The sequence below is a fragment of the Gossypium hirsutum genome, chromosome A12, assembly GCF_007990345.1.
Source record: "Gossypium hirsutum isolate 1008001.06 chromosome A12, Gossypium_hirsutum_v2.1, whole genome shotgun sequence".
Taxonomy (NCBI): domain Eukaryota; kingdom Viridiplantae; phylum Streptophyta; class Magnoliopsida; order Malvales; family Malvaceae; genus Gossypium; species Gossypium hirsutum.
The window spans coordinates 105,307,642-105,327,194 of NC_053435.1; the positions used below are offsets into that span (position 1 = coordinate 105,307,642).

Consider the following 19,553-nt stretch of genomic DNA (forward strand, 5'->3'; position numbering starts at 1 on the left):
AACTAGTAAAATAGTTTCTTTGTACTTTTACAAACTAGTTAAATAATGCTTCTTTAACAATTGAAAATTTTTATTATAAATTTAATAAAGTATGTAATGGGATAATAATAATTTAATTTTTTGAACTAATAATATATTATTTAATTATTTTTACTTCATAAAAAAAATAAGTCTCTGGAAATATATACGAACAAATGCTGTTACAAATTGTCCTCTCAATATTGACTAAAACCGGAGCCAGAATTTCATTTCTTTTTGCCTTCAATTCCTCCATTTTATCTGCCATTATTCCTTCTTCCCGGGCCACATATGTCCCTAACTTTGAGCCTTTATTATGATTTAGGAAATTAAGTCAATGAAACAAATCATATTTGGGGTTGCCTCCTCCAACTCTGTTTCAGTCTTTAATATTAGGGTTGAATATGATCAAACCGACTTCCTCGTGCTTCATGTTTCCTCCAACTCTATACTAGATCATGTACCCTTAATGATTTTCAACATCTAAAAGGAGGATATTATTCTTAAATTTTACATTACTTTGAAAATCTAAAATTCCTTTTTAATTGTATTACATAGGGATGATAAAAACTCGAACCATTTAATAGATTTTGAGCTCACAATTTTTTTATTAAAAAATGGATGTGGCGTGGGGTAATAGACTTTTTTTTTTTTGTATGGTGGATATTGAATAATCATAATAATTGTTTGCCTTGTCTATTCTATTATATGAATTTATCATTTTATTCTTTTATTTATATATATAAATATTAAAAGGAAAAAATTATAATAAAATATTATTGAAAAAAAATATATATATATTTAAAGAATCATGTTTAAAACAATTGAAAATATTATAACAAGTGCAAAAATTATAATTGAACTAGAGTGGGATGAAAATAAATATATTCAATATCGGTAGTGATTTTTAATAATATAAAATCAAATGATAGATGATAAAACAAAATATGCCAACTATGAATCAGTGTAACAACATCGATCCTAACTCCGGTCCATCCGTATGCTAGTGTTACAGTAGGTTTTGAATATCAGAGAAGGGCTTGAATGATGATGTGATATGACTCAACAAAGAGTAGAATATTATAGCCTTAGCTAAATATTTTAGATGTGGGACATTTATTCTTATGATACTTAAAGCTTTTTTATATTGGCAAGAGGTTTACTTTTAGTCTTATGAAGCATCTTCATGCCGGAGTGTGGAATATAAAAATAATTAAGGATTTTCCAAATAGAAAGGAGTTAAATGATTCATTATAGTTGGTATTTTCTTATCTAGAGAATATTATTTTAGCTTTTTGGACTGTTCAATTATAAGGAATCATAAATATTTGTTAATGTTGAATGGTTATGATTAAACTTTAAAGTGATATTCATAAGAAAATGGGTTCATGATAATCGTACACTAAGCCTGTACTTAAATTTGATTTGATGACAGTCATAGATGAAGAATACAGAATTTATCACCTTTTTTTTTTAAATTAGAATATAATAATTTTTTATTATTTGATGACTTATTCCACTTAAAAGTAAACTTTCGTAATAATGCATTATTTATTACAAACACAACGTAGGGTAGGGATGAGCGTGAAATCTATTAAAGATGAGACAATTTTATTGTTAATGGTGTAAAAAGGACGGGGTTTCATTGTTCACTATATGAACTGTTTTCTGAGTACAAATATGAGAAACTGTATATATTTGGGTGGGATTGTTTACTTTAAGCTGACAAGATTTTCTTCTGAGATTGAATTGAAAGATGTGATTTTGAGTTGACGAGACATGGGTGCCTTTCTTTTTTCTTTTTTTTTTCTTTTTTTCTGAACTCCTACGTGTCCATTAAGTGAGAATAAAATTTTAATTAATTTATACTCTCCCAAGTGACCTTATTGGGGTTGCAAGACCTGGCTCAGAGAGAGATATAGATTTTGCATGAATTGGTGAATAAGGAACTACATATATTGGAGGTGCCTAAAGAATGAAGCCCAGTCATAGGGGCCCTTGGTGATTAAAATCTTAAGAAGGATTTAATAAAAATGGACTGGGTGTTGTTGATGGTATGGATGAAAAAGTGAGTCTACTGGCCCAATTTACACTCCGCTGCCCATTTTGAAATATAGATTTTGTCAAGTGAGTGAAATAAAAATTTAACTTTATAAGTATGTTTAATAATGTATATAATAGATTTATATTTTAATATTATTAAATACGTGTTATTTTTTAGATTTATAATTGTTTTATTTAAATATAATATAAAAATATAAAAAGACAAAAGTATTATTATAATAATATTAATTATAATTTAAAAGAACTGATATTCTTATAATTTCATAAATGAATTGATGATCAAGTTAAGAGGGTTACGAGTTTTGACGTCGCTCTCAACAATTGAATTATTGTCTTTGTTTATGTACTTTATTATGGTATAGCAAATTAAATCATTACTTTAGACTTTTAATAATATTGAAATTCATTCTAATTGCATCTACATTAACTTACTATAAATCATATTTTAGTATAATAGATTAAATAGTTGCATAAAGTAACCAATATTTTGATTAATTATATTAATTTAATCTTTCATATACAAGATACCAATTTCTATTGTAAAATAATAAATATAAAATATAACATTTATAAATCGCCATATTTAAATTTAAATAATTGCTAAGAACTAAATTAAATATATATTTGTAAATATTTTAAAATTTTCATTCTCGTAAACGATGAGTTTTAGTTCATTGACATCTTTTTGTTACAATAACAAGAAATACATAGGTTAGAACGCGCATTATCGTCCAATTTACGAGCAATGGGTCACTATTGTCACAAGTGGCATGAGTAATTTGTTGACACATCATTAATTGTTTTTTAAGAACTTAAATTATATGGACAATATTTTATTTAAAATAAATAGTTAATTAAATTAATTATATTAGATTACATGAATAATATACTTTTAAATAAATTGGATAAATATTTAATTAGATAGCCAAAAATTTAAATTTTAAATAAAAATTTAATTAGATAATGTATCTATTTGATTTTACTTAAATAAATTCTTGTTTATTTAATTATATATTATATATGTTATTATTTATTTTTAAATTTAAATTAATATAAAATTTTAAAAATAAATTATCAAGTTTTTTTTATATTAGATAATTTATCTATTCAATAAAATTAATTGTTATTTTTAAATTGCTTTCAAAATCACTATTATATATTTTTATTATCTTAAATAATATTTTACTAAAAATAAAATTGAATATAGAGGTTACTATAAATATAACAAGAGTTAATTTTATTTATTGATTAGAGTGGAGTAAAAATAAACATAAAACTATAAAAAAAAATTGAATACTAACAAATTTAACGTGAAAGCAATTTAATTTAATAATATACAATAAATAACCTATAAAAATTAAAATATAAGTTTGAATTCAAAATTTAATATTTAAGGTTTAAGCCCATATCGATAAGGTTTATACATCTGTAATTTATTTTATTTTTTTATATTATATACTTTATATGACATAAAATTAAATACACAATAGTATAATAACATGTAAACATTAAAAAATATATTGTTTAAATTTAGAATTTTAATTAAGAAAAATTATTTAAAATTTTAAATTAAGAATTGATTGGATCTAAAACGAGTTTAGATTAGTTATTTACTACTATTGACAAATTTAAATAAAATTTTAGACAAATATATCAAATCGGATCAAGTTAAACTTAGATAAACATAAAATATACTAACATTATAAATAATTGGCTTAATCCACAAATTGGTACTTAAAGTATACTCTTTTTCTCATCTTAATATCTAAACTCTTTTTTTTTTCTGTCATAAGTCACAAGTGATACTGAAACTATTTTCCTTTTCCCAAATTGGTACATTTGTTAGTCCAACCATTAAATCTATTTAAAAAAGGACGTAATCCACAAATTAGTACCTGAACTATATCATTTTTCTTGAGTTCTTACTTAAACTTTACTGGCTTAATAACTTATTTATCCCTCTAATATTACAAAAAAAAAATCATTTTAGCTCTTCATTTAATTTCTCACTTATTTTAAACGTTGAACTTGTGCTTTTTTTGTTAAATCGCTTCAAAATAGATGGAAAAGTTAATAAATGTTGATTTTGTTGACATACACATCACGTGGATGTCACATAAGTAATTAATTAACTTTTAAAAAATAAAAATATAGAATGCTATTAAATTTATTTAAAAATTTTGTAATATATATAAATTAAAAAATAAAAAAATATTAAAATTAAATTAATTGTTGATGTAGTATCCATGTGACGTATATGTCCATGTCAACAAAGTTAATACTTGTTATCTTTTCTATTTATTTTGGGGCGATTTAACAAAAAAAGTGCAAGTTCAAGGGTTAAAAGAGCCAAAAAGTTAAATCGAGGACTAATATGATTTTTTTATAAAGTTGGAGGGCTAAATAAATAATCGTGCCAACTTCTTTCTGTCACAAGTGGTACTTAAACTACTCTTTTTATACCTATTTTACACCAAAATATTATATCAATTTAAAAATATTCTAGCCAATAATAAATCACCGTGTCTTACAGGCTTAAAAAAATTATTTATTTTATTTTATTTTACATTATTTTACCCTTCTATATTTTCCTTTATAAAGTCTGATAATACTAAAAATGCTCAAAACTTGTCCTTCCGAGATTGAGATATAACAATTAAAATTGTTTATGAGCTTCATTGCTTGCTTGCTCAACTTAACCGGATCAAAAAAGTTATTCATCGATCAAAATCAATGTTTTCAAAATTAGACCAACCAATCACACCGATAACTGATTGAGGTATTGGTCTAGAGATAGGCATTGAATCGATAAACTTGCGAACCGATATAAACCAATTGAACGAAGCTAAAAAAAAAAATAGTTAAACCGATTTTCTCTATTGTTATGAATTCTTTTAATAATTTATTTGATCAAATAAAAAACTTGTAGTCTGGCTAGTTTAACTATTGGTTTGGTTCTTAAGAAAGAAAAAGAAAAAAAAAGAGAGAAAATAATATTTTTGTCTTTTTTTGTCACATATTAATTTTTAATTAATTTTTTTTAAATAGGTTTAGTGGTTTAACCAACGATTGAATTGATAGAGGTACCAATTTTGGAGAAAAATAATTTAAGTTTAAGTTGTGATAAAAAAAAATCTAGACATCAAAATGAAATGAAAAAAAAAATGTAGATACCAATTTGTAGATTAAAAAAATTCAAAATAAATTTAACTAAATGACTAACAAAAATACCAAGTTTGAAAAAAAAGTAATTTAAATACCCTATCGTGATTAAAAAAAAAGATAGTAAAATTATCAATAATAATTTAAATGAGTTAAATCTATATAATTTGAAGAAGCTGTAGAGTTAAATCTGCAATGATAAAGGAGATATAGGTTTGGTAGTTGGGTAGCTTAAAAAGTTAAAATCAGATTTATGGTTTTAAGAATCTGAAAATCAAAAATGGATTTAATCTCTAAACAAAATTAGAATTGAAATTAAGCGAAATTGTGTATCATCCGATTGTTTTTGGATTGATCCAACTATACAGCCACCATAACTACAAGTTAATAGAATCAGTTATGTTTTCATAACAACCAATCTTTAACCGCCACATAGCAGGCGGAGGAGATACCAAACACAATATAAATACGGAAATGGAGACCCAACAAACATTTTCAGGTTCGGAAAATAAAAACAGCGCTTTCGTTCTAGGTTTTGGACTCTGGAAACCTCAATTCCTTCCAACTTTACTGTTCTAATTACAATTCTTACCTCTCTTGCTTTCTGCTCAAGCGCTTTGAGGATTTGGGCATGCGAGTGCCGGACGCTGATCTTTTTAATCCACAATCGATTATGGACTCCGACTTCTCTCCCGGCGGAGCTTCCGCCTCTGCTTCCGTCGACCCGGACTTTGGTTTTGCTTTTGACGACAGTAATTTCTCCGATCGGACCCTGAGGATCGAGATCATGCCTGATTTGCCCGAGACTAAATCCGACGGTGGCGGTTGCTGCTCTATCGCTGATTGGGCCCGTAATAGGAAGAGACGGAGGGAAGATTTCAAGAAAGAGAACGGTTTGTTCTGTTTCGTTTCTAAGATTAAAATTATTGGTATTTTTCCTTTAAAAAGCTTTTTTTTTAACAATGTAATTAATGTAGTTTTGAACAATTTTTGGGATTGGGTTCATGGCGTTATGCAGATTTTATCGGGCAAAGTGAGGAGCAAATCTTGAATTGTAACTTGCCATACATGGTGGATGGTGTAACCTATGAGAACCAAGATGAAGAGGCCATGGCAATGGTTGAAGAGTCTCCTTCTGATATTGGATTGAATTCCAATCAAATTGGTAACTTAAATTACATACATAAATTACTTTTTATCATTTGCTACACTTTTTCAGGTTTCTTCATGTTAATTAAGGTTTTCTTTTTACTTAAACTTCACGCGAACAACTCAAACTTCCTAGCTTCCTTCACTTTGTTGTTAATTAAGTTTGGACTATTTCTTCTTTTTGTTAACTGAACTAAAATTTTTCTTTATGATATAACTAGATTTAAAGTTAGTTTTTCAGTGTGGGGGTATTTGTTGCTGTTTAATTGCAAGGAATGAACATTGACATCCGTTTTGATTCATTTATAGGGAATGGTTCCATTTACAACAATGATTCATCTAAGAATATGGATTGTTCAAAAGTTCTAAGAGTCAAGACCATACACATTAGTTCTCCAATTTTAGCAGCAAAAAGTCCTTTCTTTTATAAGGTAAGGGGATGCTGATTGGTTATTTTCCGTCTTTATTATTGGTTTTCGTACTCATGGACTTACTGGTTTGTGCCTCTGCTTACAGTTGTTTTCAAATGGAATGAAGGAGTCAGAGCAGCGACATGTAACACTCAGGATACATGCCTCTGGTAAACGCCAGAATATTTTTCCTATTATTGATCATTAGTCTTATTTTTACCTCTCTTGCTATGAATTCCAATGACATTGGTTTTTGTTTTCATGTGGGAACCTGTCGAACTTTGTGGTGTTCATTTATGTTTTTTGTTCTGATTCTTTGAGCAGAAGAAACAGCTCTCCTAGACCTTCTTAGTTTTATGTATAGCAACACCTTATCAACGACCACGCCTACTGCCTTGTTAGATGTGTTGATGGCTGCTGACAAATTCGAGGTTGCATCTTGCATGAGATATTGTAGCCGATTGTTACGGAACCTGCCTATGACCTGTGAATCTGCTTTACTATATTTGGACCTTCCGTCTAGTGTTTTAATGGCTGATGCTGTTCAGCCACTGACAGATGCTGCAAAGCAGTTTCTTGCTGTGAGATACAAGGATATAACCAAGTGAGTGCCATTATTATTTACAACATTAAATACATAATTATACTTTTGAGTAATTTCTCAACTGTAACATCAAGGTTGCTTCTTTTATTATCAATATATGAAAATGGGGCACCCTTTTGTTGATATATATATGTTTTTGTTTTGAAGTTTTACCCTGCTGCAAAATAGTGGGCATTCTTTAAAAATAACGTGGCAAGAAATGCAGTGTTGTATGTCCTGTTTATATTTTGCTTATTGGACGTGTATATATGGCTGCCTTAAGTGGAAAATTTTGTGAAATTAGGTTCAATGTTTATCTAACTGTCGTCTTTTAGGTCCATTGTTGAGTTAATCTCTAGATCATGGACTAACCAGTTTGCATTGGTTATTTGTCAGGTTCCAGGAGGAGGTACTCAACTTGCCTCTTACTGGTATAGAGGCAGTATTTTCTAGTGACGATCTCCAGGTAGCTTCAGAGGATGCTGTTTATGACTTTGTGCTGAAATGGGCTCGTACACATTACCCAAAACTGGAGGAGCGACGTGGAATTTTTGCAACACGACTTAGTCGCGTAATACGTTTTCCATATATGACTTGCAGAAAGCTGAAAAAGGTTTTAACCTGCATTGACTTTGATCCAGAACTCGCATCCAAGGTTGTGCTTGAAGCTCTCTTTTTCAAGTCTGAGATGCCACACAGACAACGGGCACTTGCAGCAGAGGAAGCGAATGCCACCTATCGTCGCTTTGTGGAGCGGACATACAAGTACCGTCCAGTCAAGGTTGTAGAGTTTGAGCTGCCTAGGCAGCAGTGTGTTGTGTACCTGGACCTGAAACGTGAGGAGTGTACACATCTGTTTCCAGCAGGAAGGGTTTATTCCCAGGCATTTCATCTTGGAGGACAAGGGTTTTTCTTGTCCGCTCACTGCAACATGGATCAGCAAAGCTCATTCCATTGTTTTGGGCTGTTTTTGGGAATGCAAGAGAGGGGATCTGTCACATTTGCTGTTGACTATGAGTTTGCGGCAAGGTCAAAGCCAACCGAGGATTATGTAAGCAAGTATAAAGGGAATTACACTTTCACTGGAGGCAAGGCTGTCGGTTATCGTAACCTGTTTGGTATACCCTGGACGGCATTCATGTCAGATGATAGCATTTACTTTATAAACGGCATCCTCCATCTCAGGGCTGAACTCACTATTAGACAATGAATTTGTGAGAAGCTAGTATTTTAGACCTCCTTTTGCTTTATCACCCTCCGCAAATTCCTTCTGAATCCTTGTAAAATTTTGAATAATTATATCTTATGCATAAAAATATTATGTATGTATATAAAATCTATTTGGCAATCAAATGTAGAACTTGCTAGCCTTCACTGATAGTCATCTATCCCGCAATTGGGTTTAAGGGTGTGAACTTTTTACATTTTGAACCAAAAAATGAAGCAATTTTTCCACCATAAAATGACTTGGATTAGGAATATTCAACTCCAAGCAAAAAGTGCATCTGCTTGAGCCAACAAAGCAAAATCCATGCAAGCAGCAAAAGTGCATCAAAATGGCAAGACACATGCAAAATCCATATGATAGGAGAGAAAATGGGGGGCTAAAATAAACTACAATATCCATTCATCGAAATTAATTGAGAAGGCATTAGCAGTGTTACTCGCCCTTTTTCTGACAACCTTTTTGCCTTTTACGCTAACAAATGTACCAAATTTCACAATCATTATTACCAAAATGCTTAGTTCAAACTCTTGAACAGATTCATTTCATCCTTTCTTGTTTAAACCTATAACAGTATAACAGGAATACAAGGCTTTACCCAGTCTGCCAAGAATCATTCAATTTTCACGACTCATAAGGCATGCATTTTATTAAAAGAAAAAGAAAAACTTCAAGGCTGAACAATCCTTGCTATGCCAAGGTAGAATCCTATTCCAACATAAAAACATAACATAACCAATGCTCATTTGAAACAAACAAGTAAAGCCACAGTACAACAAACTAAACTCAGAAACCTCAATTGAGTGCACCAACACCGGCATTAATCTTTTGAGCGGACTTTTTCCACTCTGTATGAAATGACCCTGGACGATCGATCCTCTCATAGGTGTGTGCCCCGAACAAGTCCCTCTGTGCCTGCACGAGATTGGCCGGGAGCCTTGCACGCCTATAGGTATCGAAATAGGCAAGACTAGCACACATTCCTGGTGTGCTGATCCCAGCAGAGATGGCCAACCCCACAACTCTCCTCCAAGCAGCTTGCCTCTGAACCATCTCCCTAGCAAACTCAGGGTCTACAACCAAGCTAGCCAAATTAGGGTTCCTCTGGTAAGCCTTCTTGATCCTATCCAAAAACACAGCCCTAATAATACACCCACCTTTCCAAATCCTAGCCAACTCTCCAAAGTTCAAATTCCATCCTTTTTCAACACTTTTCGCTCTCAACAAATTCATCCCTTGAGCATAACTGCATATCTTGGACGCATATAAAGCTTGCCTAACATCATCAATCAATCTTTTCTTATCAATTCCTTTTGCTAGGCTCCCAACTTCTTCTTTCAATCCAGCTTCTTTCAAAACCTCAGCAGCATTTTCCCTCTCCTCCTTTAACCCACTCAAATACCTACAATCCAATGAAGCTGCGATCGTAGGGGCAGCAACAGACAACTCAGCAGCTTGCTGTACAGTCCATTTCCCGGTACCTTTCATCCCAGTCTTGTCTAAAATCTTATCCACCAAAAACCCATCACTCAAATCATCCTTAACTCTAAAAATATCCGATGTTATCTCAATTAAGAAACTTTCAAGCTCACCCCGATTCCATTCAGCAAAAATCTCAGCTAATTCATCATTCGAAAGTCCCCCAACATGTTTAAGCACGTCATACGCTTCAGAAATCAACTGCATATCACCGTATTCGATTCCATTATGAACCATTTTAACGAAATTACCTGATCCTCCTTCGCCAATGTAAGTAACACAAGGCCCATCCTCGACTTGCGCCGCCACTTTTTCAAGTATGTCTTGGATGTTCGAATAAGCCTGGTGAGATCCACCAGGCATCAACGACGGACCGTTACGAGCCCCTTCTTCGCCACCGGAAACACCCATACCGAGGTAAAGAAGACCCTTATTTGAAACTTCTTGGATTCTTCTCTCGGTGTTCTCATACCACTCGTTACCACCATCGATGATACAGTCACCGGGCTCCATATGATCGGATAAAGCAGCAATAGTTTGATCGACAGGTGAACCAGCTTTGACTAAGATAACAACAGATCTGGGTCGTTTGATAGAGAGAACGAATTCACGAGGAGTGTAGTGACCGAAGAGTGGGAGTTGGCCTTCGTCTTGGGCTCGCTGAATGGTTTCATCGACTTTGGAGGTAGTACGATTGTAGACAGAGATAGGGAAGCCTTTTTCGGCGACGTTTAGAGCGAGGTTTTGGCCCATGACCGCCAAGCCGGCAAGGCCTATGCGAGAAAGAGCAGGGGATGCTTCCATTTTGGGGGGAGATGGAAATGAGGGAGGAAATGGGAGGGGGAAAAAAGGATGTTAGATATATGAAGGGAGAAGGGAAATGGGGGAGGGTTTGGTGAGAGATATTTGGTTAATTTTTAAAGGAAGGATGGGAGGTAGGAAGGGAGAGAGTTTGGCTTTTTGAAGGAAGGAAAGATTTTTGTTGAGAGTGACGGACTCGTCGAGGGAGTGAAAGGGCAAATTGGCCTCAACAAACGATGAGTGAGGCGATCTGTTCGAGGAATCGTTACTGACGGCTCCCTTATACGGCAGCGTTTCAGCTGGCACTAAAACAACCTTTGCCAGTGTCGAAAATAGAGGATTTTCTTTTTGGATTAATATCTTATTTGGTACCTGAGTTTAGATTACTATTTAATTTGGTATTTGTGTTTGATTTCCATACAAAAGGCCTTATGTAGCTCAATGAATATTAGACATACAGTGCTCTAGAAAAAAAAACATAGGTGCTAAATAGAGACAAAAAGACTCAAAATATTAAATTGAATATTGAAGCTAAATTCAAGTACCAAACAATGTATTAGTCTTATTTTTTTCCAAGTTTACAATTATTTTCAGCTGTCCAGGATTGGTCTAATCTTTATTAAATATTTTGAAAATAAAAATATAAAAATATTGTATTCTAGAAAGATCAAATAAGTAAATAAAAACATTTAACTTAGGTTGTAAAATTTTCGATTCTGAACTTCGGATGGTAACGTTCTTCAACACGATTTTGGCATTATTAATTAGACTTCAATTGTGATCAAAAGTAAAAATATTAAATTTCAATTGTGCCTAAAGTATAAGGACTTAGGCAAAATTAGACCTCCAGGATTTTAGTTACACCGTAGCTGAAAATTTGAGTATTGAGCTTTAGTTCCGTTCCCAGAGATTGACGTTATCAAGACTAGCTTTGCAGCTTAGCAAAATATTTTTGAGAGGTTTAGGAAGAGATTTTGAAGCTATGCTGTGAATGCCAAATTAGTTATTTCATCTTATATCTGTTTATATCCTGTATACAAAACTTGAATATAAATAATCACTATCGCCTCCAAAATTGACAAATTCCACGTTAAATTCACAGCTTTGATACTAAAATTATTCAGTTCAACCTCTAAAACACAATGCATTACTTAGCAGTAAGGCTAGGTTTTCCATGAATTTCAATGTAGAATTGCCAGGTCAAAGAAAACAAGTCCTCAATGGTGGAAGAATTTTCACTGGTAAATGTGGTTTTCAGCACTCGATTCGAACAGCCCCACTTTCCGATGAAATGAACTTGGGTTTCCGAACCACTTGCTCCAAGCATTGGATGACATCTCCAATCTGGAAAGCATCACAATTACAGAGCACAAGCCCGCATTCATTCCCTTTCCCTACTTTCTCGACGTCGTGTTTCTCCTGCTTCAATGATGCACAAGGTCCTTCGAACACAACTTCTCCGCTTCTCAACAGCCTCATGGTTGCTGTTTTGGAGACGCAACCGTCAATCACCCGGCAACCTGCAATCTTTACATCCCCACCTTTTGCCTTGCTTTTTCCCTTTATCTCAAAGATATTCAGCACCTCAGCTTCCCCAGCTACCTGAGTTTCGAAAGTGCCAGGGGCCTTCTCTACTATCATATTGCCGATGTCCTCCAAAAGGTGATATATGACACGGTGCATCAGTATCTACAATACAAATAATTAAGTTCAAAAAGTTCCATTCCGATGTGCTTCTAAAACACAATAACATCAATTGTTTATACTTTATACCCCCCAAAGAATACTAAAATAGATGTATGTATACATATATATTGACGCTTACTGCAAGATAGAGATTGAGATCGAAAGCAATGGGAAGTTAGTACCTTTATGCCAGCTTGAGTGGCTGCCATAGTAATAGAACTAGCTGGACTTTTCACATTAAATCCGACAATGCATGCACCACATGCCTGCGCTAGGTCCACATCAGACTGACAAACAGGCCCCACCCCTACATGGACTACATTCACGAAAACCTGGAAATGAAATTGGACAGTATCGATTAGAAAACACATCACAAGGGAGAACCAACAGGATTAGTTTCAATAGTCAATAGCAATGACCAGCATCACTTCCTTTTTGTTTGTACTTCTCATTTTCAAAACCAGAAAAGAATTGCAGCATAGTGAGGTGAGAAGGCCAATGCTTTAACAAATTAATAGTTCAGCATATACGAGTACTTGTACAAGTAGTGATGAATACCTAACAAACATCAGCAACCAAGGCAGTGGGGATTAAGATCATGAACATGTATATATAATATATATTTGTCGGATAATATAGCTCGACTTTCACAAACCTGAGGACTATTTAAAGATCTCAATGCATCAGTAACAGCCTGGACAGTGCCTTGTACATCTGCTTTTACAATGATTGGCATTTCAGCCCTCTGAGGCACTTCTTCTGATTGTTCCAATTCCTCGGCCCTTCCATTGCTGATCTTCAATAGCCTGTCTCTGTCAAATTTCTTTTTCCTCCCTGCACTAAGCATTCTAGCACGCTCCTCAGATTGCACAACTATAATGTCATCACCTGCCATCGGAAGCCCCTTCAAACCTTCAATCTCAACTGGCATTGCAGGTGTTGCCCGCTCTGCCAAATTCCCAACCACATCTCTAATGGCTCTTATTCTGCCCCACTCTGAGCCCACAACCACATGCTGCCCACAGACCAAAGTCCCTGCTTTTACTATTGCAGTGGCTAATGGGCCTCGCCCTTTGTGAAGTCTGGCCTCCACAACATAAGCTTGTGCAGGTCCATCTACACGTGCTTTTAGGTTCATCACCTCAGCCTGCAGTAGCAAAGCTTCCTCCAAGTTATCCAATCCGGTTTTCTTTAATGCTGAAACTTCAACCAATTGAATATCTCCACCCATATCCTCCAACAGCAAACCCTCAGAAGCAAGCTGTAGTTTTACTCTCTCAGAGTTAGCAGCTGGTTTATCACATTTATTAACAGCGACCACGATTGGTACATTAGCTGCCTTTGCATGGGAGATAGCTTCAAGAGTCTGGGGCATCACCCCATCATCCGCAGCTACAACTAACACAACAATATCCGTGACAGCTGCACCTCTTGCTCGCATTGCACTAAATGCGGCATGACCAGGGGTGTCAAGGAATGTAATTGATGCCCCTGACTGCATGCTAACAACAAAAGCACCAAGATGTTGAGTAATGCCTCCAGCTTCATTGGCTGCCACTGATGTTTGACGTAAAGCATCTAAAAGAGAAGTTTTACCATGGTCAACATGTCCCATGACAGTCACAACGGGTGGCCGTGGGAGAATTTCTTTACCTTCACTGACATGTATCCTCTTGACACTGGCTCCAACTTCCTGCAAAACCATCAAAAGTCCCCAAAGCAGCCTTTAACAAGATAAGTATAATGGATGTAACACAAAAGGAAAGGATTGAAGAGAAAGAGAGAAACTCAACGATCAAAAGCAAATATCACCACTACGTTGTATCATAAATGGTTCAACATATATGTCTAATTAAGAGAAATGTTGTAGCAAGAAAAATGCATAAAAATATAATATATTCCAAGTCAAAAAGGGAAGCCAGCGTCAAATTTTCAGAGGATAATTCCAGGATATGAATTAGAACTCATCATTCCACTCAAAGGTCTATATGAGCACACACACAAGTTTTGCATTTTAAATTGCAAACAAGATACTTCATCAATATGTCAGAGTAAAGAATGGGAAATACCATTGCAATGAGCTCCGCAATATCAATGCTTAGAGGGTGAAATTCAGAATCAATACTTTCCCCAACACTTATGAGAATATCCTGAAGAACACCTATGCCCTCACCAGTTCGCTTTGCGAGCTCAACAAGGGTCATACCGTCAAATATCTCAACAGTTCTCTCTTGCAAGGATTTGTTTGTTCTCTTCAGTTTAGGAACATAGGGAGCTACAACAGGCGGGCTCCTTTCCCTCTTGCTATATTTCCCTTTAGGTTTTTTCTTGCTAACCTTTAAACCCAATTCCTCCTCAATGCCCTTTCTAGCCAGTAATTCTGGACTTGCATGAAAATACCTAAGGACAGCCAGGGTTCCACAGTCAATACCATTTCTCAAGTACAGAAATTATACTTAAATCAGTTATTTGAATCAATAAAGCCTGCTTAACACCATTCCAAATTCCTTTTCTTTTTGGTCCCATTGATAGCTATTATACATGTCTAATGAGAAGATAGAAAAAAATTGTTACACAAGTGATGTTTGACTTCTTGGAGAATATATTTTATGTCAAATACTGCAACAGATAAGCAACTCAAACATTTGAAGAGAAAGGTCAAAATATTGAAAGGTATTGATCCTCTCTATTGAAAAGGTTCACAAAGTTCTATAATTATAGCGGAGATAGTATCTTCCCAGGACAGAACACACAAGTAATTGAAGGAAGCCAACTTACCGTATTAAAGGTTCATTTTTCAAAATTTTGTGATACCTAGATCCCCGTAGAAACGAACTGAAAGACAACCCTGCAGTAGCAAATATTTGAGGTGAATATGATAACATAAAAGTCAAGTTACATGGTTCATTGGCTGTTATCTAATTATGTAATCTTCACTGAACCTGACTAACTACAACTATGCAAACTTCAAAATGAGAAAAAGTAAACGAGATAACAATTGTTGAGTGAGTAATTCATTGCTAAAACCCATAAGTAGGGCTAGTAACTGAAGTTAACTAACTGAGACACATGCATGCTCCAATAAGTAGAAATAGCATGTATTCATATGTTTTATTGACACATTAAACAAGCTAATGCATGCCTAGATAAATATGGATGGCTCAGCTTACCAGGCACACATTTAAAAGAAGCAGAAAGTGATTTTACTGCAAGATCAAAAGTAGATGAAGAATTTAAGCCAGCTGAAAGTCCAACAGGTGCTGAAGCCAGAGCTCTAATGAGACTGGCATTAAGTCCCTGTAAACAATGTTAGAAAATCATTAGCCATCATAGACGATAACTAAGCCACTTGCAAAACACTCAACAGACACTCTCTTTCTGTGGGATAATATATATGCTGCAGCTAATAAAAATGTGAAGGGAAAGACTAAATATCACCAATATGGTCATATTCAAAGCACTTCACTGCAAAATGGATGGAAACTATTCGAATAAAATGCATCCGATAATGCAGTCAAATTCTCATCCAACCGGAAAGTCTCAGCTAAAATCTAAGTAGAGGGAAAAGAAACTTCCCCCATTAACGCTGTAACAAGTACTCTTATAAATTCCTACCTTTTCCTACCCTATGATACAATGATTCAAGTGGCAACTTAATGAATAACGGCAACAAACAAAGAACGCAAAGATAATTAAGGGACCCTCAACTCAACCAATGCCAACGCAAAAAAAAAAAAAACTTACTTTCTTCCCAACCCCTCGCCAAGCCATTCATGCAGATGTCAAGCTCTGCAATAAAAAACTATGAAGATTAGAGATAATAAAAGAATCTATATTTCAAATAAAAACCGCATACCTTAATACCTTATTCAATTTCTATGTTTCCCACAAAAAAAAAAAACCCAACATGGTAAATAGAATAAATTCAAGTATAAAATAATAAATGCACCCAAAAAACCCCCAATAATTCATTCAAAGAAAAAATAACAAAAACTCACGAGTAATGGAGAAGATTCATAGACGAAAAGCTGACAAAACCTCTGTTTGTAAACAACAAAAAGAAAAACAAGGGAGTATGAGAAAGTACTGTGTTTGATGTGGTGTTGTTAGAGATTTGTAAGATGCAAAGTGGTCCGAGATTCAATGCTTCTCCGACGGAGCTTTGGTCGGTTTGTTCAATCTTTGCCCCCCTTCTAACAAAACCCACATCATGTCATGTGTGTTATCAGACCAGAGATTTTAGCTAGGAGGCTTTCCTTTAACCATGTTTTTGCTATAGTTACTTTTTTGCCCCACGTGGGTGATCTCATATGGCCAATGTTTTAGGTTTTTTATTTATTTTTAGTTAGACCGACTTTTACGTTTCTTTTGGAGGTTTTGTTTTATTGGATTCTTCCCTTCTCATTCTGTTGGGCCGATCCCTCTGCCAATTTTGGTCCATTCTAAACTCTCTTCATTTCTCTTTCGCTTTTGGACCATTGCTGTTTATATTTTATAGTTTTATTTGTGGTAAAATTATCAAGGAGGTATTTGTATTAGGAATTTGATTGCATTTTATTTTTCATTCGAAAAATTAGTAAATTGATCATTTGTGCTAGATTAAAGAGCAAACTGGTCATTCCATTAAAAATTCTATTTCTACCATTAAGAGACGACGAGAAAAGATTGTATGAAATTGTAATTCCATATCATTCTCATCAGGGGCGAAGCCAGAAAATTTTTTTAAGGGTGGCCAGATGAAATTTTAATTTTTTATAGTTTATATTTTTATAATTTGTAAAGGATTAAATTGAATTTTTATAATTTTAGGGGGGCCAAAGTGCAATTTTACCTTTATTAATTTAAAATTTTTAAACAATTTCAAGGGCCTAAAATGAAATTACCATTTTAGGGGGACCGGGGCCCATGCCAGCCCCCCTTGGCTACGCCCCTGTTTCTCATCCCTTTCCAATAGGAGAATGACAAATTAAATTTTTCTCATCCCTTTCCAATAGGAGAATGACAAATTAAATTTTTCTCAGTATTTTTAGTTGGATTTGAATTTTTCAGGAGGAAAAATCTAATTTGTCATCCTCTTATTGAAAAGAGATAAGTACGACGTGAAATCATAGTTTTATATAATCCTTACTCAATAGATGACATAGCTGACGAAAAAAGTAGGTAACAATTGACACATGGCATGTGTCACGTTAGTGAATATTTTTAAAAAAATTATAAAAATAAATAAATTTTATAACAATTATTTAAAAAGTTACATCCATTTATCCTATTTCATCTTAGACCTGTCTTTTCAAATAATTATAAAATAAATATTAAAAAATTATAACAACTACAAAAAAAAAAGTCTTAATTTAAAGTAAATCTCACCAAACCACAAATTCAAAATGATAGGATGTATAACTTTTTGTTTTTCAATGAGCAATATTCATATTTCACGCCACTTACTATGATCATATTCCCTTAAATGTTTATTATTATTTTTGTCCAAATTTGTAGGATAATTTCTCATGTTTGTCTACTTAACAGTGTAGAATATGCAGAGACAAACAACTGTTTAAAACAAAAGCTTTCACTTCCATTATATTTTATTTTTTTAATTATTTATCATTTCAATTTTTTAAAATTCATAACAATTCATCATGATAATTATTAAATATTTAAATAAATTTTAACTTGATGATAATTACTTTGTAATTCGCATATTTATTGTAATTTAAAATAATTTAATTTTTTTAATAATTCTTAATTATTTTAAAATAATTTTATATATTTTAAAAATTTAATAATTATTTGAAAAATTGCATCCAGAATTTGAACAAAATTTTATTTATTTTTAAGATTGTTTTATTTTTAAAATTTACTATTATGGTAAAATGCTACATCAACATAAGGTACACGTGTCATGCCATGTATTGTTGCCTACTTAACTCCATGGGTCATGTCATCACTTAATGGTCAAATTTGATGAAATTCTTAACTAAATGACAGGTTTGCTATTTGATCTAGCATATAGAGACTAATTTGCCAATATTTTGAGTAGAAGAGAGTAAAATGTAATCTGACTCTTAAAATTTAAGCATCCATAGTACTTTTACCTTATATGTGTCGAGGCCTTTCATTTTCTAATGTAAGATTACAATTGGTATTTCTTAAGCCTCGAGTATTATGAACGGAAAAAATAACACTAAAAAAATTTTGTCCTCAAATATTTGACTTGATTCAATTTGATTGGATTCGAAATTTTAGATTTAATCCTAATCTAATTTAATCACTAGATATTATGATGTATTGAAAGGGAAAAGTGTTTGATTAATTTTGAATTTAATTAATGGTTTATGGTAGGAAGTAATTGCTAATGGTATTGGCAATTGGGATTCGGACCAAACTTTAGTCGAAATTTTTTCGAAAAGGTGTAATAATTGTAGTAGGCATCTACATGCATAAGTTTAGCAATACATGCAAGAGTTTGAGAAGCAAAAAACTCATGCTCCAAATTTCAATGTCCAACGTTTATTACAAATTATAGGAAGCAAGAAGCTCTTCACCAATGAAAAACCCACACATCCATACACCAAAAAGATTGGTTTCCGTCAATGTTATTCATGCCAAAACATGGTTTAGGCAATTTCCATGGATGGACAAAGCTTTTTCCATCTTTTTTTATTTTTAGAGGATAAGTCAAAAGTAGAGAAAAACCAACGCGCTCCACTGGTTAGACCAAGTCCATATAAAAGTCTTTGATGATTTCATTAGCCACCTATTTATGATTCTTTTTTCTTGTGGGGTCTAAGTTTGAGTGTCCTCGTAAAATTCCAGCCCCCCAAGCCCCCACTTGATGTGTGTGTCCTTAAATCTATGCTTTCGAGTCTTTTAATGGGGCACATGATTTTCCCCTTTGAAGGATTTGTTCTTCAAGGAAATGATTTTCTATTGTGCAATAAAAACCTTACTTGTTAAAAGATCAATGTCTATATAA

At 33.4% G+C, this 19,553-nt stretch overlaps 3 protein-coding genes across 5 annotated transcripts; 1 reads left to right on the forward strand and 2 right to left on the reverse strand.

Annotated features, from left to right (window-relative positions):
- Positions 1–5,443: 5,443 nt before the first annotated feature.
- Positions 5,444–8,760, forward strand: LOC107947099 (BTB/POZ domain-containing protein POB1). Of its 2 annotated transcripts, none has more exons than XM_016881656.2 (6): positions 5,444–6,137; positions 6,263–6,409; positions 6,703–6,824; positions 6,910–6,973; positions 7,128–7,407; positions 7,783–8,760. In XM_016881656.2, the coding sequence occupies exons 1-6, from the start codon at positions 5,876–5,878 to the stop codon at positions 8,594–8,596; spliced, it is 1,689 nt and encodes a 562-aa protein (XP_016737145.1). In that variant the 5' UTR covers positions 5,444–5,875; the 3' UTR covers positions 8,597–8,760. The 2 variants fall into 2 exon arrangements, with proteins under 2 accessions (XP_016737145.1, XP_040939514.1); XM_041083580.1 differs by having other exon boundaries at positions 5,697–6,173.
- Positions 8,761–9,128: 368 nt separating this feature from the next.
- Positions 9,129–11,138, reverse strand: LOC107947100 (6-phosphogluconate dehydrogenase, decarboxylating 3, chloroplastic). The gene has a single exon (XM_016881657.2). The coding sequence runs from the start codon at positions 10,892–10,894 to the stop codon at positions 9,407–9,409; it is 1,488 nt and encodes a 495-aa protein (XP_016737146.1). The 5' UTR covers positions 10,895–11,138; the 3' UTR covers positions 9,129–9,406.
- A 741-nt stretch (positions 11,139–11,879) lies between these two features.
- Positions 11,880–16,927, reverse strand: LOC107947101 (translation initiation factor IF-2). 2 transcript variants are annotated; one of them, XM_016881658.2, is made up of 8 exons: positions 16,665–16,927; positions 16,322–16,366; positions 15,748–15,874; positions 15,356–15,425; positions 14,647–14,977; positions 13,233–14,270; positions 12,760–12,909; positions 11,880–12,580 (listed from the first exon to the last, which is right to left on the reverse strand). In XM_016881658.2, the coding sequence occupies exons 2-8, from the start codon at positions 16,346–16,348 to the stop codon at positions 12,146–12,148; spliced, it is 2,178 nt and encodes a 725-aa protein (XP_016737147.2). In that variant the 5' UTR covers positions 16,349–16,366; positions 16,665–16,927; the 3' UTR covers positions 11,880–12,145. The 2 variants fall into 2 exon arrangements, with proteins under 2 accessions (XP_016737147.2, XP_040939515.1); XM_041083581.1 differs by having other exon boundaries at positions 16,576–16,870.
- Between the last annotated feature and the right edge of the window lie 2,626 nt (positions 16,928–19,553).

What these genes read in the sequence shown, in the direction of transcription:
- LOC107947099 (XM_041083580.1), top strand. Translation starts at nt 5,876, where the DNA reads ATGCGAGTGCCGGACGCTGATCTTTTTAATCCACAATCGATTATGGAC. An exon ending in TTCTAAGATTAAAATTATTG is followed by an intron (nt 6,174 to 6,262) that starts GTATTTTTCCTT and finishes GGCGTTATGCAG; the next exon opens with ATTTTATCGGGCAAAGTGAG. An exon ending in ATTGAATTCCAATCAAATTG is followed by an intron (nt 6,410 to 6,702) that starts GTAACTTAAATT and finishes ATTCATTTATAG; the next exon opens with GGAATGGTTCCATTTACAAC.
- LOC107947100 (XM_016881657.2), bottom strand. Translation starts at nt 10,894, where the DNA reads ATGGAAGCATCCCCTGCTCTTTCTCGCATAGGCCTTGCCGGCTTGGCG.
- LOC107947101 (XM_016881658.2), bottom strand. Translation starts at nt 16,348, where the DNA reads ATGGCTTGGCGAGGGGTTGGGAAGAAA. An exon ending in AAAAATGAACCTTTAATACG is followed by an intron (nt 14,978 to 15,355) that starts GTAAGTTGGCTT and finishes GGCTGTCCTTAG; the next exon opens with GTATTTTCATGCAAGTCCAG. An exon ending in GATCTTTAAATAGTCCTCAG is followed by an intron (nt 12,910 to 13,232) that starts GTTTGTGAAAGT and finishes TTTCATTTCCAG; the next exon opens with GTTTTCGTGAATGTAGTCCA.